At 45.8% G+C, this 20,316-nt stretch overlaps 1 protein-coding gene across 3 annotated transcripts in view; it reads left to right on the forward strand.

Moving 5' to 3' along the window:
- FNIP1 (folliculin interacting protein 1) overlaps nucleotides 1-17,542 on the forward strand; it is a 64,570-nt gene extending 47,028 nt beyond the window's left edge. For all 3 annotated transcript variants that reach the window (XM_039701224.1, XM_039701226.1, XM_039701225.1), the window contains 7 exons: nucleotides 5,904-6,050; nucleotides 7,987-8,156; nucleotides 9,438-10,863; nucleotides 11,220-11,388; nucleotides 12,858-13,055; nucleotides 13,395-13,510; nucleotides 14,317-17,542. In XM_039701224.1, the coding sequence (XP_039557158.1) occupies nucleotides 5,904-6,050; nucleotides 7,987-8,156; nucleotides 9,438-10,863; nucleotides 11,220-11,388; nucleotides 12,858-13,055; nucleotides 13,395-13,510; nucleotides 14,317-14,395 (2,305 nt within the window). In that variant the 3' untranslated portion in view covers nucleotides 14,396-17,542. The remainder of the gene's footprint in view (nucleotides 1-5,903; nucleotides 6,051-7,986; nucleotides 8,157-9,437; nucleotides 10,864-11,219; nucleotides 11,389-12,857; nucleotides 13,056-13,394; nucleotides 13,511-14,316) is intronic.
- Nucleotides 17,543-20,316: the final 2,774 nt, after the last annotated feature.

The following is a 20,316-nucleotide window of genomic DNA, read 5'->3' on the forward strand; positions in this document are numbered from 1 at the left end:
TTGTGAACAGGACACAGATGTTCAAGGTTTCCTATGTTTTAGGTGATAAGGAAGCTCCCAGTGACCTCTTAAATGGTCTTTTGTGGCCTGTTGAGAGGGGAAAAGCATTGCAAAGCCCTGGTAGGGAAATCCTCCTCTAGTCTGTATTGTTCTGATGTGTGATCAGAGCTCACCCCTCTATAGTGTGCTGCAAAGGTGTTTCAGAAAAACAGCTAGGAAGAGGGAGAGCTGTCTTTGCCCACAGTCAAATGCAGTGCTGTAATCTTTGGCTAGTGGTACCTGCAGAGACTCTCTGTTCAACAGATATTATACAAAGTAACACAGATAAGCACATCCCTGGCATTTAGCTGTATTTTCTTTCCATAGTTGAAGTCATGGAGAGGGAGTTAAAATGAAATCCGTCTGTTTGGAGTGATTCATCTCCTCTCAGATGGGAGTGGCAGGGTGCTTCCTTTTACAACCACTGTAGAGCTACTTTTTAGAGACATTATTGAAGACAGCTCTCTGATGTTATAAAAAGAAATTTCTGACATCAGGATGTATGTTACTGAACAGAGAAGGATCCCGAGAGCTCACTTATTTTTCCACAATTCCATTTCTTACCTGAATGCCATGGATTAGGTGGTGCTGCTGGACAAAGGCACAGTGTATTTTAAATTTTTTTAGAAGCTCACCTCCAGGCAGTCACAAGAAAGGGCAGAGGATATGTCTGTAGGGACAGAAGGCAGAAAAGAGGGAGCACGTGGGCCTGTGGTGAGAGGTGGATGGATAAGCTGTGCCAAGAGAGGGAGCAGAGGGAGCTCATGACTGCTGGGAGCTGCTGATCCAGCCCAGGGGCCTGAGACAAGTTCAGCAACTCGGAGCAGCCACAATGATTCCTCCACTCCCACAGCTCTGCACTGTCTCTCCTCCCAGATCTCTCCCTGAGCCTTTTCTGTGCCTTCCCACCCTCTGTTAACACCAGTTCCCAGCTGTTTTCCAAACCTTCCCCCCAAAACTTTCCCCCTCAAGATATCCTCAGCGGACTTTGCCCGTTCTCCTTTGTCCTTCCAAGTTAAACAGTTCCAGAGGGCTGGGGAGGGGCACCTATCCCAAGTCAAAAGCAGGGAGAAAACCCTGAAAACACAGGCCAAATCCCTTGTGCTGGCTTTTCCCCCTGGAGGGACACTCAGCAGTGCTGAGCTAGGATGGGGTGAGGAAGCTGCTGTGGTCAGGCTGAGGAAGAAAGCTCTGTCCCAGCAGACACAGGCAGGTTGGCACTCACTGCACACCAGGAGCTGGGATCATTCCCATGACATGGCCATTGCATAACCAGCACTGGGAGCATGTAACCACCAGTTCTATGCAGAGGTTTCCATGGTGATATAAATATTGCTCTTTAATAGTGTAATGAAGTTAATTAAATCCAGTTTAATTTCACAGAAATGAATTTCCTGGGGCAGCAGCCCTTGGCAATTTTGGGTTTTGCTGGGGTTTTTTAAAGGGTTGCATTCAGAAGTGGGGAACAGCTGGTGCCCCCAGTCTAGGCAGGGTCCTTGTGCCCCTGTGACATGCATGTCATCCTCATTTCTGTGACATGCAAGACCCCCTTGCTTTTCAAAGCAATGCAGGATGAGTCTGGTAAGAAGAGAGAGGTATATTTAAATACCAAAGGCTGGATGCAAAGATGCTTTGGCACAAGTTCAGCAAACCCATTTAGGACACTATTATCTCTTTAGGTGTCTGCTTTCCCACTGAAGTCACGGGGAAGTCAGGAGACAAGTCCTTTGGTGAACCTGAGACTTGTGTTGATTCCTGTCCTCTTAGCAAATTGTGCTAGAGGGAATAGGGGTGCTGACTTCAGTGGGCTGGTGATTCTAAAATGTAATCCTGTTGCTGGTTTAACTCATTGCAGTCTAGTTGTTTTAAGGAGAATTTTCTTTGGTTTTTTTCCTTTGTTTTTCTTTAAACCCCTCCAGATTTTCAGAGATGCTCAAGAGTAGCTGATGTGCACTTGTCTGGTGATCAGAATAACCTCAGATCAGTGGGCATGGGGGATGTGCTGTCCTGCTGATCAGGGAAGGTAGCATGGCACCCCAGAGTCCCCTCTGCAGGGAAGGAGCTGTGGCTGTAGGTCACTCCTCTGCCTGCAAAAAAAAGGGAGCTGGGTCAAAGCTGGAAAACAAAGCTGCCTTCTCTTGAAGGCCCAGGCTGCTTCTGCAAATCAAGGCTGTTGATAAATTTGCCATCAGTTTGGTTCCCAGCTCCAGGCTTACCTTTGCATCATTAGTCACTTTATAGCAATTCTTAATTTTCTGAAGCACTGATGGGTTTAGCTATTAACACTTGACTTAGAGGCTTAGAACTCTCTGTGGATGTCAGCTGTGCAGACACATGACTTACGAAATAAGCTACTGTACTTGCATAAACATTTTGGCTCCCCCGGTCCCCGAGGCCAGCGCAGCACATTGATAACACAGATTATGCATGTGACTAATACCTGTGTGGCACAAATGCTGGCTGGCAAGGAAACCCTGATGGCAGGGCCTGGGGAAACACCTCTCTGCTCTCTGGCAGACAGATTTGATCCCATTTTCTGCCAGTAATTTTTAAGCAGCTTATGCTGCTGTGAGCTGAGCGGTGTGTTGTGCTCAGTGGTGCCAGCATAGGCACAGAGTTGTGGGGGAGCCCTGCTCCTGCATTCCCTGCAGTGGGGATTGCCTTTGTTTTGCTCTTCCTTTTTAAGAAGAATCATCTTTGGAAGGAAGGAATGAGGATAGGAAACAAATGTATGTGAATTAAGCTGATAATTTTCTTTGTTTGCCGTTATGGTGTGGCTCCTAAATAGCAGAGCTGCTTTGGGGCACAGTGCTGGGGGTCACTGTGTTTTCCTTGGGGAGGAAGGGGCTGCAGCAGGATGCTTTCATCCATGAGGAGCTACGTGGCTCATTTGGTTTGTACAGCACCAGGGAAAGTTGTCTTGGATTGGAGCTGAAAATTGGTGCTGAAATCGAGGGTGGTTGGGGGTGTGTGTGGGTGAGGGTGAAGCAGGGAGCAGCTGTGCTGTGGTGTCTGTTGGAGCAGGGCTGCTCACCTTGGTGCCACCTGTGCCCACAGGGCAGGCAGACCCCAGAGGAACTGGGCTGGGCTTGGCTCAGGGCTTCCTTTTTGCTTGGCCAGGCTGGGCTTGACTGGCTCCCAAACCCTGTGAGATGTGAAGGTGTTGCCTGAGGGGCTCCCTGTGCTCCTCGCTGCATTGCTGGGGCCAAGGTGCCTGGGAGCTCCAGGCTGGAGTTCAGCCTCCCAGAGGCATTTCCAAATATAAACCAATTTAAATGTACTGGAACCCTCAAAAGAGCAGTCTCTCATTAACTGAGCTTTCCCTCACATGCTGGTGTGTGTGTGGGGAGGGAGGGGACAGGGTGCTGCTGCAGATGGCCAGGAGGAGAGGGGCCAAGTGGGTTTTTAATGATTGTTATTTTTAAAATCCAGTTAACTTCCCTGTAGTGTTTGAGGAGGGTTTTTTTGTTTTGTTTTGTTTTGATTTTTGCCCTTTGCTATCTGGCAGGAGAGCTTCCCTGGCTGTTGAAGAGCTGGGAAGCAGTTAATCCTTGCCCTTGGTCTCAGTGCCATTGCTGCCTTCCTGGCGTGGAGGTTCCCTGTGCTGCAGTCACATGCCTGCTGGCCCAGGGCCAGGGCAATCTGATCTGGCTCGGAGGAAACACTATCAGCTGCAGATGCAGCCAGGGTTACCAGAATAGTAAATAACGAGTCACAAGACTCGGGCTATCTTTTCAACGAAAACAAGTATTTTAATATGTTGGTTTTAGTATAGAAGTAGTTTCTTTTTTCAAAACAGCCAAGCTGCAAGAGGCTTGGCTTGGGTTAGTTTGCATAGGGTGGAGAAATAAGCTGTATTTTACGCTAAGTTGTGCTGTTTATCTTCAGCTTCTCAGGTCAGCTGTGCTTGGGGGGTGTGTTTTCATACTTGTTTTGAGCTTTGAAACTCCTTGAGTTTGAGGTCCCTGGACTTGAGGTTTTTTCTTTTTTTTTTTTGCATCTTTAACATCTGCTCCAGTTAATAGGCTGTGAACAGAAAGTTTTCCCCTAATAAACCCTCCCAGTCCCAGCTTACTCCTGCAGAGGAATGAACTCCCAGAACCCCAAGACTGCTTGTGCTGCTGGAGACCCTGTGGTGCCCCAGAGGCAGTGCTGGTGTCCCTGGCTGTGTGCCCCACTCCTGTCTAGGCAGCAGGACTTGTGCTCAGGTCTGTCACCAGCCTGGGCTCTCCTCCCAGGAGGGGACCAGCAGCAGAGGGTGACATGGAGCAGCTGGTGAGGCTGCTCCAAAGTGTCCCAGCAGACAGCAGAGCCTCTGGGGGCTGGGCAGGGCAGAGGTAACTCAGCTGTCCCCCTCTCCAGCACACTGACTCTTTTGTGGTACTCTCATCATGCTTCTGGCAGTGGAGGATTTGAAGGTCTGCCCTTTGAAGAAGACAGAGTTGATTTTGGCTGTTGTGAGCACAGAGAATGGATTTTGTATTTGATGAAAATTAGTAGGAAAAGTAAGGCAGAGAAAGCCACTGTCCCCTCACCTTCTTCCTTCTGGAGCAGCCGTGGTGACCTCAGTGACCTTTGCTGCCCTTGGGGGAGCAGCTGCTTCTGTGCCCAGTACCTGGGGGGGCCTCCCTCCTCTGGGGAGCCCCTGCAGCAGGGAGGGATGTGCTGTGCTGTGCTGTGCTGCTCTCACGTCCTGGGAGTTTCACTTCAAACACTAAACCATGGAAGATTGGGCAGCTGCTGCTCCAGGGTGTTTGCCTGCCTGCTGTGCACAGCTCTGCTTCTGAGAGTGTCTGTAAATTCTGAGACCATGATATCCAGAGAAGATATATAAGATATAATAGAAGTTCAGAGGTGTTTATATCTATCAAAAAGAAGATAGAAGATCTTTATAAATCAGGGGTGGTGCTAGGGATAATGGGGTAATGTAGATCTTTGCCTTTTAAAACAAAAATACTTTGCCTAGAAAAAGTAGTGCGTTAGGCAGGGAGAAACCTGAATTGATCAGTCATTTCCCATGTCCTTTTGAGTTTTTTCAGGCTTACATTTTTACTGTGTTAAAAATCCAGCTTCTCATAGTGTCACTATGTTGGCTTTGTACTTTTAACTATAACTTGTTTATATTTTAGAGTTTAACAGTAATCTGAAGGATTTTAATATGGTATTTTACTGCAGAGCAAATTTTTAATCATACATTTACTGTGCTCGGTAGTCACAAAGGATGTGGTGAGTGTGTAATAGGTACAGCCACAGGGTGACTTTACTGTCATACTCTATTTAAAGCTAAAGATGTGAACTGGTTCCCTGCTCTACACACCCACACTTCATAGGTTTGGTCTGGAGATACACCAAATTTTTAAAGCAAGGAGGAAGTTAAGGTATTTTTATAAGTCAGATACATACAATTTTGTCCTAGTCATAAATAAAGCAGAAGTTTGTTTTAAATGAAATGAAGAACAAGCAGGGAGATAAGAAGAAATGATCCATTCCTTCTTCACTCAGAGCAGGGCAACTCTTGGCTTGTGCCAGGGAATGTTGCTGTGTTTGGGATTAGGTCAGGTGGGTGCAGGAGGAGCCTGTGAGGTTCAGCCCTCTGAGGTGAAGGGTGAATTTGTACTATTTAATGAACAGCATGGTTTGGATAATGGTTGCTGAGAGAAATTTTGTTTCTGATAGAAATGATAGCTGGATCTAAATGTTGCACAGAACTCTTTTTAAGCTGGGATTTCTACTTTTTGTTGTCATTGTTTGGGGTTTTTTGTTTGGTTTGGTTTTTGGGGGGACTGTTGGGTTTTTTGTTTGGGGTTCTTTTTGTTTGTTTTTTTTTTCTTTAACCTCCTGGATTTTTTGGTTTTGTTTTCTAGAACAACTATTTGCAATCTCTACACGATGCCACGGATTGGGGAGCCTGTCTGGCTCACCATGATGTCAGGGACACCAGAGAAGAACCAGCTGTGCCACCGCTTCATGAAGGAGTTCACTTTCTTGATGGAAAATGCTTCTAAAAATCAGTATGGTGGATTTTAGTTTCTAAATTACATATGTGATTGTGCCTTTTTATTTCAAACCAATTTTTAAATCAGTTGTTAAATTCCTGGTAATCAGAGAATCAAAAGGCCATCCATAAATACCTTATTTTTGAAACAAAATAGAAATTATCTCATTAAATTTCTGCTTCCCTGCAATCCTCTAAATCTTGGTAGAGGCTGAACATCTGAAACATGTCCATAGGAAGTGTGTGATGTGTGTGGATGTCTGGAAAGGGGTGAAGATACCTTACAAAATGCATTAACTTATCTTTCAGAATCAGTTGTCATATGATGAGCAGGATTATGCATTCAGGAAAAGCTGTGTCTGTAACACTGTCAGACCACAAACCTTAAATATAATTTTAAAATGCCACTGAAGAACTGCTGTGCTCTTTAGTGCTCACTCACCTCTCTGGCCTCAGGCCCCAGCTGTGAGCAGATGTTGAAAACTGAGAAAGAAAGATTCTGATAAAATGGTAGAATCTGATAAATTTACTCTTTTGTTAGTACTTTATCCCCTTTTCCCAGGTAATGAGCAGGGGAAGTTTTTAAAGGGTTTATCTCCATTAAAGTCCTAAAAAGAGCACAAGTGTAGTTTGGGTGGGAATGGCACTAGCAGGTCAGGTGTCTGGTCAGGGGCACTGCTCCCTGCAGGGTGGGAAGGGGCTGCTGCTCCCATCCTCCAGCTCTGCCACACCTTTGGCACCTCTTCTCTCCCCTGAGGAGAAGGTGACAGTGGCCACTGTGGCAGTGCTCACTGTGGTCTGCCTGCTCCTGCCCCAGTGCAATGGGACAAACCACGGGGAGTTCTGAGGGCTGCAAATGCCTTTTCTTAAGATCAGTTCCTGCTTCAGTGGAGGATCTTTGCTGGGATTGTCTCCTTTGATCCCTGCCACTCTGAGTCCTGTGCATGTTGGGTACATTTAAGAACTCGTTTATCTGGGTTTGTTTTCTTTATTTTAAATATAAGATTTTAAGTGATGGCAACCAGAGAAAAATTAAGCCCTTTATCTGTTCCAATCTAGTTTTAAATCTCCTCTCCTCCTTTGGCTGTCTCTAGTGTGGTTGCATGGAAGCTGTAGGGTTCCTGATGCTTGTAAATTATTCAAATAACACTATTTTTGAGACATTTAGCTCTTTTCCTCCCCACATGTGAGCCACTGTGGCCAATAGCCCCATGTGTTGGTGTGTGGAGCTTGCTGGGCCAAGCTCCTGCCAGGAAAACCAACTGGGAAAACTCCACAGAGCAGAAACCATGCTCTATCACTGCAGTAAATCAGATAGTTCATGTTTTTCAGGAAGTTTTTTCACCTTAATTGCTTAGCCAGTGAAAACTGTTTTGCCAGCATAAGAACACAGCTTTGCTGGCTGAGCTACAGAACTTTGGGGGGGTTATTTTTGAAAAGGAGCAGCCATATGGGCTGAAATTGCACAATAGTTAGGTGAAAGAACACAGCATCCAGCTATTTTACAGGTTTGGTAGCAATAGTCTTCCTTCTCATCCAGAATCACAAGTCTTAGGGGTTTGGGATCTCCTTGGAATACAGGGGCCACACAGTGCCACTGCTTTCATACAGTGAGTGAAATAAATGGGTTTTGAGATGTTTTACAATATCAAACTTGCAAAATAGGAAGTCTTATAATTATTGCCAAACAGAGTAAGTGAGATGCCACAAAATTAAAATATTTAATTTTACTGTAAATGTGTGTTCTAAAAAAGAGCTTTGCCGGGGTGGGAGGGGGGGTCCAGCCACCCTTTGTCTCCCCAAGGAACCAAGGCTGAAGAGATGATCTCTGCTGATTTTGTCAGGCTGTTTCTTTAATCCTTGATCCATATAGACTAGAGCTGCTGTCAGTTTAACATCTTGAATGTATATCTGCAAAAAAGAAAAAAACATGTTGAACATCTTGCTTTCAGGTTTTTACCAGCTTTGCTGACTGCAGTGCTGACTAACCACCTGGCCTGGGTCCCCACTGTCATGCCCAATGGCCAGCCACCAATAAGAATCTTCCTGGAGAAGCATTCTTCCCAGAGTGTGGACATGCTGGCCAAAACTCATCCCTACAACCCACTGTGGGCTCAGCTCGGTACGTGGCAAATACCTCTAAACCCCCAGCAGCTTTACAGAAGTGGGAGTGCATGAGGTGGGGTTTATGATGCTGCTTACTTCCCTCCCAGGTTAGTTATTTTTAATACAAAATGAGACAAAAGTGTCATTCAAGCTTAGAGGTGGTCACTGTGATTTTTTAAGTTTTTAAGGCATTATCCATTAAAAAATGTTAGCCAAAAAGTAAAGCCCTCTTTAGTCCTCTCTGTTGGGTCCCTTAAGGTCCCCTGCTCTGGTGCTGGTGGAGGATTCCAAGCCTCCTCTGGTTCTCCTCTAAGGAAAATCTGCTTTTATGTTGTGGGATGCCACTATCACTAAACCTCATTCTGGAATGAGAAAATCAAGAAAATTCATCTTTTGATCAGAAGTGAACATACTTTTAATACAATGGAGTGAAGCAGAACAGGAAGTCAAAGCTTGGCAACCCCCAGGGAAGGTCTCAGAGCCCAGTCAGTGGGTAGCTGATCATACTGTCTGAAAATTGCCCAGCAGAGAAGAGCAGGGGAGGTCAGATTGTCTTGCTCTGCACACAAACTCAAGCATAGAATTTGATTAGGGAAGGTGAGGAAGGTTTTGTGAGGTTGTCCTATTATTGTACAGGTAGAAATGGCCAGGGTGTTGGAAAGAAAACTTGATTTCAGGCCTCATGTGGCTTAGGGTGGCCTTCAAGAGGACTCCTTGTCCCCTCAGCCCTGCAGTCATGCAGTGCCCTAATACCTCCAGAACACACAGGCACTTGTCCAGGTGACTCGAGTACAGCCAGAACACCCCATCCAACCATAGCAGAACTCAGGGAGGGCAAGAGAAGGAGGTTGGCTTCAGCCATGCACCTGCCATGGTCACTTTTTGTCCTCATTCCTGGCATAGGTTTGTTTCTTTTATAGCTTTCTTTTGTGGGTAAAAGTCCATCCCACTTTCCAGACTCTCCAGGGTAATTTGGCACAGATGCCTCCTCTCTCCCATGGCTGTATAAGGATCCCAGGAGATGATCCTCCAAAGCTGTAGAGGGGTGGTGTGAATGCTCCCTGATGTGTGAGGTCAGATGTCCCCCTGACCAGTGGCTCACCTTACAGATCATACCAACAGCATCTTTGGGATTCTCTTACTGAAAACAAAATACAGCATGGTTATTTTAACTCTACTGCTTTAGTATTTTCCTCTTGTGGACTTGGTCTTTGAAAACCAGCCCAACAGCTGTCTCTTTAAAAAATAAAATACTGCAAAGATGCCAAGTAATTGTGTGTTTGCTTTCCTGTCCCAGGTGACCTGTATGGGGCCATCGGATCACCTGTGAGATTAGCAAAAACAGTCGTGGTTGGCAAAAGACATGATCTGGTCCAGAGGTTGCTTTATTTCCTCACTTACTTCATCAGATGCTCTGAACTTCAAGAGACACACCTTCTGGAAAATGGGGAAGATGAGGCCATCGTCATGCCTGGCACTGTTATCACTACCACGCTGGAGAAGGGAGAAGTGGAAGAGTCTGAGTATGTGCTTGTCACGATGCACAAGAACAGGGGCAACTTGCTCCCCACCGAGTCTGAAGAGATGAGAGCTCCCAACTGCAGCTGTAAATACTGCAAATGTCCCATTTCCCTCGCACAGAACATAGAAGGTGTTGCACAGCAAGAGAGAGAAGACATGCAAAGCACTCCTAAGGTAGAGCTGGAATCTTCTTCAGATGAGAACAGAACCATCGTTCCTGAGGATGGCCAGGAAGATGCCGTGGATGTGACACAACCAAGGCCCTGCCTGGATACCAAACTGGAGACTGTGGTGTGCACAGGGTCGGCTTCACCCGAGAAATGTGTGGGGGCAGAATCTTGTTTGGAGGCAGCAGGCAGCGCGTGGAGCAGTGAGGACGTGCTGGAGGCGGGCAGCCAGGCGGGAGGCGGCGCGAGGAGCCCCGGCATCGCCGTGGAGAAGAAGCCGCCCGACAAGCTCTTCATGGACACCTTTCCATGCAGCACTGCCGAGGCTCAGACAAAGGTGACTTTCCTCATCGGAGACTCCATGTCACCTGACTCAGACATCGAGCTGAGAAGTCAGGCAGTAGTGGAACAAATTGCCAGGCATCACAGCCCGCCAGCAGCGGAGGCAGGAGTGTCTGCTGATCAGAACTGTGAAGCTAAACAAACTGTTGAGGACCAAAATAGAGACTGTGGGACAGCTGAACCCTTTCCTCAAGTTGCTAGTGAGCATCAGAGCTGGAACTCAAACCCATACAGTGCTGAGAGCATGAGTCTGTTTGATGAATATTTCACTGATGACAGTTCAGTTGAAACCCAGACTACTGACGATATTCCAGGGCAAGCAGCTGCGAACCTTCTTGCTCACAACAGTAGTTTAGAATTTTCTAAAAAGCTGTGTACAAAGGCTTGCAAGCCACCTAGTGAATTTTGTAAATTTATGGACTCTGTTCGACAAGAGACCTACAAAAACTGCTTTAATGAGCAGGACCAAAGAGAGAAAATCTCTATTCGCGTCCCCCATGGGGACAGGGAAAATGTAGAGAAAAAAGTGGCCCCGGGAATTGATTGGGACATTCCAAGAAATGAGAGTTCAGACAGTGCCCTGGGTGACAGCGAGAGTGAGGATACAGGCCATGATCTAACTAGACTGGGCAGTAACTATTATGGAGGAGAGCAAGAAGACTGGGCAGAGGAATATGAGATTCCCTTCCCTGGGTAAGTACTGTTCAGCACTAACAGAGCCTAAAAAGATGGAGCCTCTTCTCATGTCACATATTTGGAGGACTGTAGCCTAACTTGGCATCAGGGGTTGGAAAAGTGTCTCTTGAGCTTGCTGGTTGTTGAGTAATATTGAGAGATCAGTTGTCTGGAAAAAAATACTAATGGTGTATTGTGATCTTGGCTTGTATTCTCTGCTTCCATGATAAGCTGACTGCAAAAGCTGACTGTAAACTTTTTTAAAAGTGCTTGACTTCAAGTTAGAAGAGATATTAACAAAGTAGAGATGCAGCCTGTGTAAGCTGAATTTGCTGTTTACTGTTGTCCATCTCTTTGATATGCCTTTCTTGCAGGTCAAAATTAGTTGAAGTCAACTCTGTCCAGCCCAGTATTGCCAATTTTGGAAGATCCTTACTAGGAGGTTACTGTTCCTCTTACGTCCCTGACTTTGTTTTGCAAGGAATAGGAAGTGATGAAAAGCTGAGGCACTGTTTGGTGTCAGATTTGTCTCATGCTGTGCAGGTAATTAAGCTATATTTGGTAAATGTATTTCTCACAGTAGGGAAAGATAAATGTTTGTGAAGGTACAAACCTGCTGGAAGTGGAAATATTTCCTGTCACAGCTTCTGTCAGATTTCTCCAGTCCCAGGTCACCAATTTTTCTCTGCTCTCAATTAATGTATCTGAAAAACATGGATATTACACTGCAGTTCTGGAGTATGAAAGATCAGACTCCTACTGAAGCCAGCTGGGAGGCTTGTGCCCTGGGAAGATGGATCTCAGTGCTAAGCTGTATCACTGTGTCCTGTAGGCTTGGCAGCTGATGGTTGTGTCCCCCAGGATGGAATGATGTTAAACAAGGCCATGTGCTGAGGTTGTGCCTCTCTCCCTGGGCACAGAGTCCTCCTGCAGTGCTGCAGAAGCTCTCATTGCTCCCTCCTCTGTCCCTGCACGTCTGACCAATGCAGCAGAATGTGGTCTCCATCACAAATGCTCAGTATTTTGGAGACATTGCTCCTTCTTTAGGATGGTAGTCCATGTGTCCAATAGCACTGTCCTCAATGGAGAAGGAGAAAGCAATGTAAAGATAATGGTCTGAAGGGAACTCGTGCTTCTGATGAAGCTCATCTCTCCTCCACAGCAATTTTTCCCTAGATGAACTGGGGCATGACTAGGAAGTGTGGTATTTCCTCCCCCTTTTACCAGGAAAGAAGTAGAAAGCAGGCTGTAAGTGTGACATCTGTTCCCATCTAGTTTATTCCTCAGAGAATAAGGAAAAACAGACTGCTAAGAAGCCACTTCCCTGAGACCTTCCAAGAAGTCCCCTTTTCCCTACTTCTCACTTCAACAATGTGCATTAGACCTGCAGCCCTTCTCTGCATGCCCTTGCTGACTCCTTGGAAGCAGATCATTGCTAACAGTTCAGCCCAGAAAATTTATTAGGGAAGGACAGTGGTTTCCAAATGCTGCCTTTCTGAACCTTTTTTCATGGCTTTGGAGAGGTGGAACACCAGCAGGGGGGGATGGCAAGGCACAGGCTTGGTTCCTAACTCCCTCTGCTGGCCTCCCGTGAAGGAAAACCTGTGACAGCTGGGAATAATCTGACCTCGTTAACACAGCCACACTAAACAGCAAGTTGGATTTTTGGTGCTTTCATTTAGTGTATTTTAAAATACACTTTAGATATGTCAGAATTGTTTTTATCAAATACCAAAGATGTAACTGTCAGCCAGTGACATGCTTTAAAGCCTGTAAGAAAAGATAAAATAGCCACTATCCTTCTAAGACTGTGCCTTGCTCACAAAACCTGCTGGTTTTAATGGGTGGAATGCAAAGTGGGCAGATGTATTTTAGGTGAAGCAGTGTCTGGGATGCTCCTAGCCAGCAATGCTGTCCTGATATCCAGGATGGATATTTCTGTGAAAAGTTCTGTGAAAAGAGTGCTGTCATTTGTCATTCTCGGGGTTCTGCTCTTCATTTTTTGTTCCTAGCACCCTGTTCTGGACGAGCCCATTGCAGAAGCTGTCTGCATTATTGCAGACACGGACAAATGGACGGTGCAAGTGGCCAGTAGCCAGAGGAGAATGATTGAGAATAAACTGGGAAAAGAAGTGTTAGTCTCCAGTCTCGTCTCCAACCTGCTTCATTCCACTCTTCAACTTTACAAGCATAATTTATCTCCAAACTTTGTAAGTCTAAATGGAAATCACAAGGGTGATGGTTTTGAAGCATGCTTTAACTTCACAGGTTAGAGACATGTAAGGCTCTGCCTAGTGTTTGTATTCATAGCCAGTGCAACTTCTGGTGCAGCTGTTTGTGATGCCTATTGAAATGCCACTCTTATCAAAACAGCTGCCTCATTAATTTTGATTTAACATATAATCAAAGGCTTCTGCTCAAAAATGAAAGTCCTGCCAGTGAATATCTCACCTAGACACGGCCACAGAACAGTCAACAGGGATGTGGGATCTGTGCTTTCTGCTTTGGTTCTGTCTTCTCCCTGACACAACTCCTTTTGCTTTTTTCAGTGTGTGATGCACCTGGAAGATCGGCTGCAGGAGCTCTACTTCAAAAGCAAGATGCTGTCGGAGTATCTCAAGGGCCAGATGAGAGTCCATGTCAAGGAGCTGGGCGTGGTGCTGGGGTATGGTCACAAACTTCTCCCAGCAGTGCTACCCTGGGTGTCCTGGTGCCACACCCTCCGCCTGGGCTTGTTCCTAAGCACGGCAAAATGGATTCCCAAATGAGACTGGAACTCCTAAGTTACCCATGGCTTCAGGCTTCTCCTTAGGCATTGCTCAATCACAAGGATCCCCCAGCCTTTCTGTCTTCCCTGCGGGCAGGAAGATGGGCTCAGCACTCCGGAGCTTATCAAACTCCCTCTTAGTTGGTCAGTCGTCACTGAACAACATGGGGCACCTGATTCCTCCAGGGTGACTTTCCCCACATGGCAGGAAACACTCTCTGTGTCATGTAAGGCACATAATACCTCTCTGTGGGTGTGGGCATGGGCAGAGGAGCTATTTAAGGGGTGTTTATAGGAAGGCTCCGAGTATGTTTTCCTGCAGAGGAGTGCAGTGTGAGCAGGAAGGCACACAGAGCATGTGTGGTGCTGGACATGGCAACTTTAGCTGGTCCTCTGCTCCTGTACTGTGTCTCCCAACTATTATTCCCTTTACTCTGAAGTTAGGCAGGAATTTTCCCTCCCCCATCTGCTTTCTCACCAGTTTGTTGGCCCTGTTAAAGACCCAGCAGACAGGTGGGAGCTCAGGCAGTGCTGACACTGTGGAGCAGGCACATCTGGAGGGGTGGGAGGAGCGATCTGGCAGCTGCAGTGTGTAGCCCATGGCCCAAGTGCTGGGGCTCGAGCAGGCGGTGTGGGTTCTGACACGTGTTCAGCCCAGTGACATTTCAGGCTGGATTAAACATGACTCCTCTGCTTCCTTTCAGGATTGAATCCAGCGACCTCCCCTTGCTGGCAGCTGTAGCGAGCACTCACTCTCCGTACGTTGCCCAGATCCTACTTTAAAATGCCAGAGGCCACAGACTTTGACTTTTTGCTTCTCTGGAAACAAAGTGGAAGACAACTTGTTCTGGCTCCTTTCTCTTTGCAGCAAGTAAAACAAACTCCTTGTTGAGCTTGCAGCACCTCCATATATGACTGCATGGTGTGCAAACAGTTGGAGACTTCTCCTCTCCCACTTAACAATTTATAAAAAAGGATAAAGAAAGGAGAGAGGAAAACTGAGTAAGCCCAAGATTTCCACCACAGAAAAGTGGAGATTTTAGCAAAGCTGAAGAGATGCATTTTTTTAGCAGTTTCTGCCACAATGGCTGACTGTGACTTATACTGGGGAATGGAGGAAGAACTGTGCTGAGAAATACGTGATGCCATCACCCCTTATAAACTGAACAAGAGAGCAGCTGCCTTCAGCCAGGCTGCAGCTGATGAGGATCACGTTAGGATCTGTAATTCTCAAGCTGCAGTGATTTGTAAACAACTTCTACTTTTTCACATCACAGTCCAATTCTGAATACTTCCCAGAGGAAGAACGGGGCAGAGGCCTGGTTTGTTTTTTTTTTTTTTGGTAAGAAGTTTGTTAATGACAGTCAGCTACAGAATTTATTTATGATCTTTCTCCTGGGAAGAGGAAATAGTGGGGGACAGAGGGTGACAGGGAGAATGGAGGAACAGGCCAACAGACAAACTAGCGATGGAGATTCTCGGCTGGATGCTGTAACCAGTATTAAATGTTTATAATGTTTAAATGTTGCTTTATACTAAATGATGCTTTTCTTCGTCAACATAATCAAAATGTTAAAAACAAAAATAATCTAAAGAGAACGTTGGCTGAAATTTCCCCATGGGTTCCCCAGAATGACATGACAATTACCTCTAACTTTTTTATGATATATAAAATCTTGGACCATCATATTCTTTTTACAGCAGTCAGTCAGCTATTGAAATAATGAACTAGAAATAATTGTACCAAAGCATTGGGGACAAAATGAGTAGACTATTACCCTTAATTGCTCAGGTAACAAATTGATACATTTTTTAAAACCATTCTACAAAAAAAATGAACATTGATTACACCATAGTATAGTAATATCCAAATTATTTTTTGACAAATATACCCTTGCTGCAGATGACTCTAATCCCTTTTCTACTCACTTGTGTAATTACCAGCAGGAAATGTTGTTTATTTTATTCTCAGCATTTCTCTTTTACTCAGCCATCACTGGTTTGTCATTGTATATACAATAGCTGTACGAGTAGCTGATGGACCCAGCCTGGTGTAAGTAATGTAAATAGACAGTGGGAGGTGGATTATGTTTTCGAAGGCTCTACTACCTCAGTTTAACTGGACACTTCATTCTAGGCTTTGCTTTCCATATTTGTCCTAGCAGCCAATTAATGTTGCTGATTTTTAGCTTCTGTTTTCATCTGTTAGGTTTAGTATATTGAAATTCATGGATTATCCACAAAAGTAGGAGACACTCGGTCTCTAAATTCTACAAAATTTCTATAAATACATCATTCTGTAATCATCTTTTCAATAGTACAGCACGCCTGCTATTGTTGTTTGCAGAGTTACTTTAAGTAAAAATCTATTGTAACCATTTGATAAACTTGAAAACAATAGGAGAGATCCCTGCCCCACCTCTGTCAGTGACAGAACTCTCCTCCCTTCCTTCTCTGGGGCCAGGATTTGGAGAAGTTTTTCAGTACTACTTAAAATCTGTCACCTAAAACTCTGTTCCAGGGAGATTTACATGGCAAACCCACCCCTCCCTTCCATGTAGGACTGAGTCTACATCAGGAAGTGACCCCAACATTCATACAGGCAGTGTCATTGGAAACTCTTTTGTATATTAAATCTAATGCTGACTGCTGCAGGGGAAAACCTCGTGTTTCATATATGATCCAAGGATTTATTTCTCCCATTTTTCAAATGTCTTTTCCTTGCCACACAATTATATTACATCTGGCTTTTGGAATGAGCACAAAACAGGGGTCCAGTTGTGTAAACACGTTTCTAATGAGATATAGGATTGCACTCAGAACATGGATGTTTAACTCCTTGCTAGGATACGTGGTACAGCAGTTAGGATACCATGCTGTGCACAGACTGCAGCAGTGACCTGGCAGTGTCTGTGCTGCTGGGGCTGGCAGAGGAGGGTTCCTGCCTGTGCCTTGGGAGGTTCTGTGGGTGAGTTCATCCACAGCACGTGCCCAGAGAGCTGGGCAGCTGCGCCCTCACCCTGGCATCCCCCAGGGCTGTGCTCACAATGATCCTCACAGGAGAATACAGGTCCTCATTTCCTTTATTGCGCGAATTGTTGGGGTCACTTTGAAATGGGTTTGACTCTCCAGAAAGGCCCTTGCACGGCTGGCAGTGAGTATTGACGTGAGAGGAGAAGGAGGTGGCTGTTGAGTGGCACCTTCTCCGCTGTCTCTGCCCAGCACCAGCCCGCAATGGCATTAATGGTGTGCTCAGTCAGTCCCAGACGGAGCAGCCGCGGATGCAGCTTCCTCGTCATCCTCCCGCAGTGCCAGTCCCTCCTGGCAGGGCAGCCCCCTCTCCACCTCCCAGCAGTATTGTGGGCAGGACACAACCAAAACCCTTGCGTGATGGGAAGTTTTGTGTGAGTTAACCTTTTGGGTACGTGAACAATGTGGTACGTATGTCTGTTTGTTAAATACGAAAAGGGATTTTTACAGGATATAGAATTGACTTTTTAAAATATATCACTATTCTTTTATGTGAATAGAAAACTAATGTTTGATTTATTTTTTCCACTACTCCCAATCTCCATTATTAACATGTCTTAATTTTCTGGCTGAAACCTAATTGTACTAGGCACACAAATTAGCAAATTTGATTTTGTTGCAATTGGCAAACACTGGGCTGCTAAGAACAAAAAACTGTTTAAAAGAACAGATTTTACACCTTGCATATGTTTTCCCTATTAGTTCTTAGAGATGTTTTATGACAATTTTTTGCTTTCTCTAAATTATTTAGATGGTGGTACTTGTAAAATGCTGGGTAAAATGTACATACTTGTTATCTCTTCTGTTTTTGTATATATTTCCCAAGATGTGCACTTGTATTATAATAACCATTCCCAATTTTAGGGGAAATTTGTGCAATAAATACAGTATGTCAGTTTAGTTCTGGTACCTTATGTGTCCCTTTTTTGACATGTGCTGTGAGTCCGTGGGTGAGTGAACCATCTTACATTTGACACCTGTCTCCTCTCAGCTCCCCTTTTTGGGACATTGATTCTGGCACTTGGCAGTGCTGCAGCCATTTTAATTTGGGAATTCGTAAGGAATTAATTGTTTCTAATAAGAAATTGTGATTGAACTTGCTGTCCCTTCAGCTGTGAATGTTGTTGGCCCCCAGAAGGCAGGAGTGAGATGGGAGGGAGGTCCTGATGCTCTGTGCCAATGCTTGACTTTGTGTGAGGTGAACAAACATAAGCAGAAAGCCATTGTCTTCCACTGGTTCATACATTCATTCCTAAAGTGACTTGCAAGGAAGTTTGCCACACAGGTATTTGCCATTGTGCTTGTCACTGCATTTGTGCCCATCTGCCTGAGTACAATCCCTTCTCTCTCTGGGCTGCTGCACAGGAATGAAGGTTATTGAGGAGTCTTTGTGAGGTTTTATTAAATCTAAGTTCAAATTGTGATAGCAGTGCTGCCAAGAAAAGTGAAGTAATAATCAAACAACAGGAAAAACAATTACGAAGATGTAGCAGAGTGTATAAATGAGGCTTTAAAGCATCTGGGTTAAATAAGGTTCTGTGTTCCCAAGGACTGGAAAAAGGACAAGCAGAAGACTGAAATCTTTGCTCGAAGCAGCTGCATTTTCTATTTTTGGTTAATACTACATGGTTTCCTGCCCTGGAACATACCTGTCCAGATGCCCTTGCCACATGCAAGGTGCAGGATGAGCTGAGGGACGAGCTGAGGTCAGTGTCCCCAAGCCCTGTCTTGCAGTGACCAGCTGCAGGGCAGGGAACACTGCGGGTCCCACACTCAGCACAGCCAGACAGCACAGGAGCCTTCTAGGATTTCCACTTGCACCTGCCAAGTCCTGTAAAAGGATGCCTGTGATGGGAGTGTTTGGAAGAAGGAATTTGTCCTCTCCAGAGGAATGAAGGCCACAACAACTGACTCTTGGGTGCTTAAACTTGGTCCTGTAACACCACCATGAGGTTTCCCTGTGCACAGGGATGAATTGCTGTGACTGCCTTCTCTGTTGGCAAGTAACACTGATACAGTGGCTCAGTGCTCCCAGTCAACAAAGCAATTAACACAGGATTCCTTGCTTTTTAATACTGACAACACAGGGGGTTATTGCTGGGCTGTGTACTGTTCCATGATGGATGGAAGGCAGAGCCTGCAGTCCCACAGCAGCACTGAAGGTGTTGAGCAGACAGCTCCAGCAGAGTCTGCAGCAGGAGATTCTCGGCCTTAGCTGGGAGTTCTGCCATGAACACTGAGATGTGCACTGTGCACTGTCAGACCTCCTGCAGGGCTTCTTGGGCTGAGTGCACCTGACAGAGGGCAGAGAATTTTGTGTTACCAGAGTCGATGGTCATGAGGTGTCCTCCTGACGGGGATGGCAAGAGTAGCTGGAGTCATGTGGGGGTGTTTGGCAGCGATGATGTGAGCAGTAAATTCAGCAGTGTAATCACTGCAGCATCCAGAAAATGCTGATGTTAATGGCCAGAATTGATTTTCTTTTTAACTGTCCAGCTAGACTGGGACATAGCACTTGCTAGCCAATATTTTTAATGTATTGTTGCTCCTTTTCTCTAGTTCCCTTAATTTTCCTGAAAAAAAAAAAAAAGTGAAAGCTAATTCACTTAGCTGAGGCAAAGACAGGAAGGAAGCCACAGGCACCCGAGTACCAAGGCGTCTCTCGTCTCCCACATTATTCCCAGGGCTCTGCAGAAGAGGATACGATTATTTTCTGTGTGGCTTAGAGCAGAGTAACCACAGGATAATTTCTGGATCCAGGGGTGGGAATCAGCTTGATGTGTTGGCTGCACAAAAGCACAGAGCTCTTAACAGCTCTTTGCTGAGCTGCTTTTCCTTTCTTCTCTCTTAAACATTTATTGTTAAAAATGTAGTTGGAGGTAAAAGTAAGCAGAGAGCCTGGATATACACGTGACTTCTGAGTCTCTGTGCTGCAAGGAACATCTCTGTTTATGTGCTGCAGCATGCACATTCTGTTCCAGCCATCCCCTCATTTATTTTGTGGTACAGGAGCAGTTACAGGCTTCGCACACTAGCCCTGCAGCCTTCTTGTCTTCCCCCTGTACAAGAGCCTCTGCTGTTGCTACAGGCAGATCTAAATACACCAGTGCTTAGGGTTTTAGAAAGTGTTGCTGGTGCTGGCTGGAGATGCTTCTTTACTGGAAGCAGAACTTTTCTGTTTTGACTGCTAAAGAACCGCAAGTTCAAATCCTATGGGATGTGTCCAAGCTTTTGGATCAGAACCTGATTCCCCAGCAGCAGTGGCTTTGCTTTGAGAGTTCTCTGGCAGAGGAGCTGGAAGGTAAATAAATCATCTGTGCCCAGTGGGGCTAGTAGCTCTCCCAAAGGAGTGGTTAATTTTCCTGTTGCTGTGGTCAGTGGGAATGAACAGACGTTACATGACAGGCAGCTCAGCACTGAGGAACAGGAGTGAGAGCTCCTGCCCTGACTGGCACAGATAGTGCCAATGTGGAGCATCCCATGGGGCTGGGGTCCCCACAGGCACCTGCTGGAAGAGCTGGCATGAGGGGTTGTGTGTTGGAGAGGTGCTGTGATTCTCCTTCCACCAAGGGACTGCTGCTGGGCAGCATTTCCTCCCTCAGCAATACCTGCTGGCCTGCAGGGCTGGGCAGTTGTGTGGCCTCTGGAAAGGAACAGCTTCTTGTGCCCCATCA

The sequence above is a fragment of the Passer montanus genome, unplaced genomic scaffold (assembly GCF_014805655.1).
Source record: "Passer montanus isolate IOZ18808 unplaced genomic scaffold, ASM1480565v1 scaffold15, whole genome shotgun sequence".
Taxonomy (NCBI): Eukaryota; Metazoa; Chordata; class Aves; order Passeriformes; family Passeridae; genus Passer; species Passer montanus.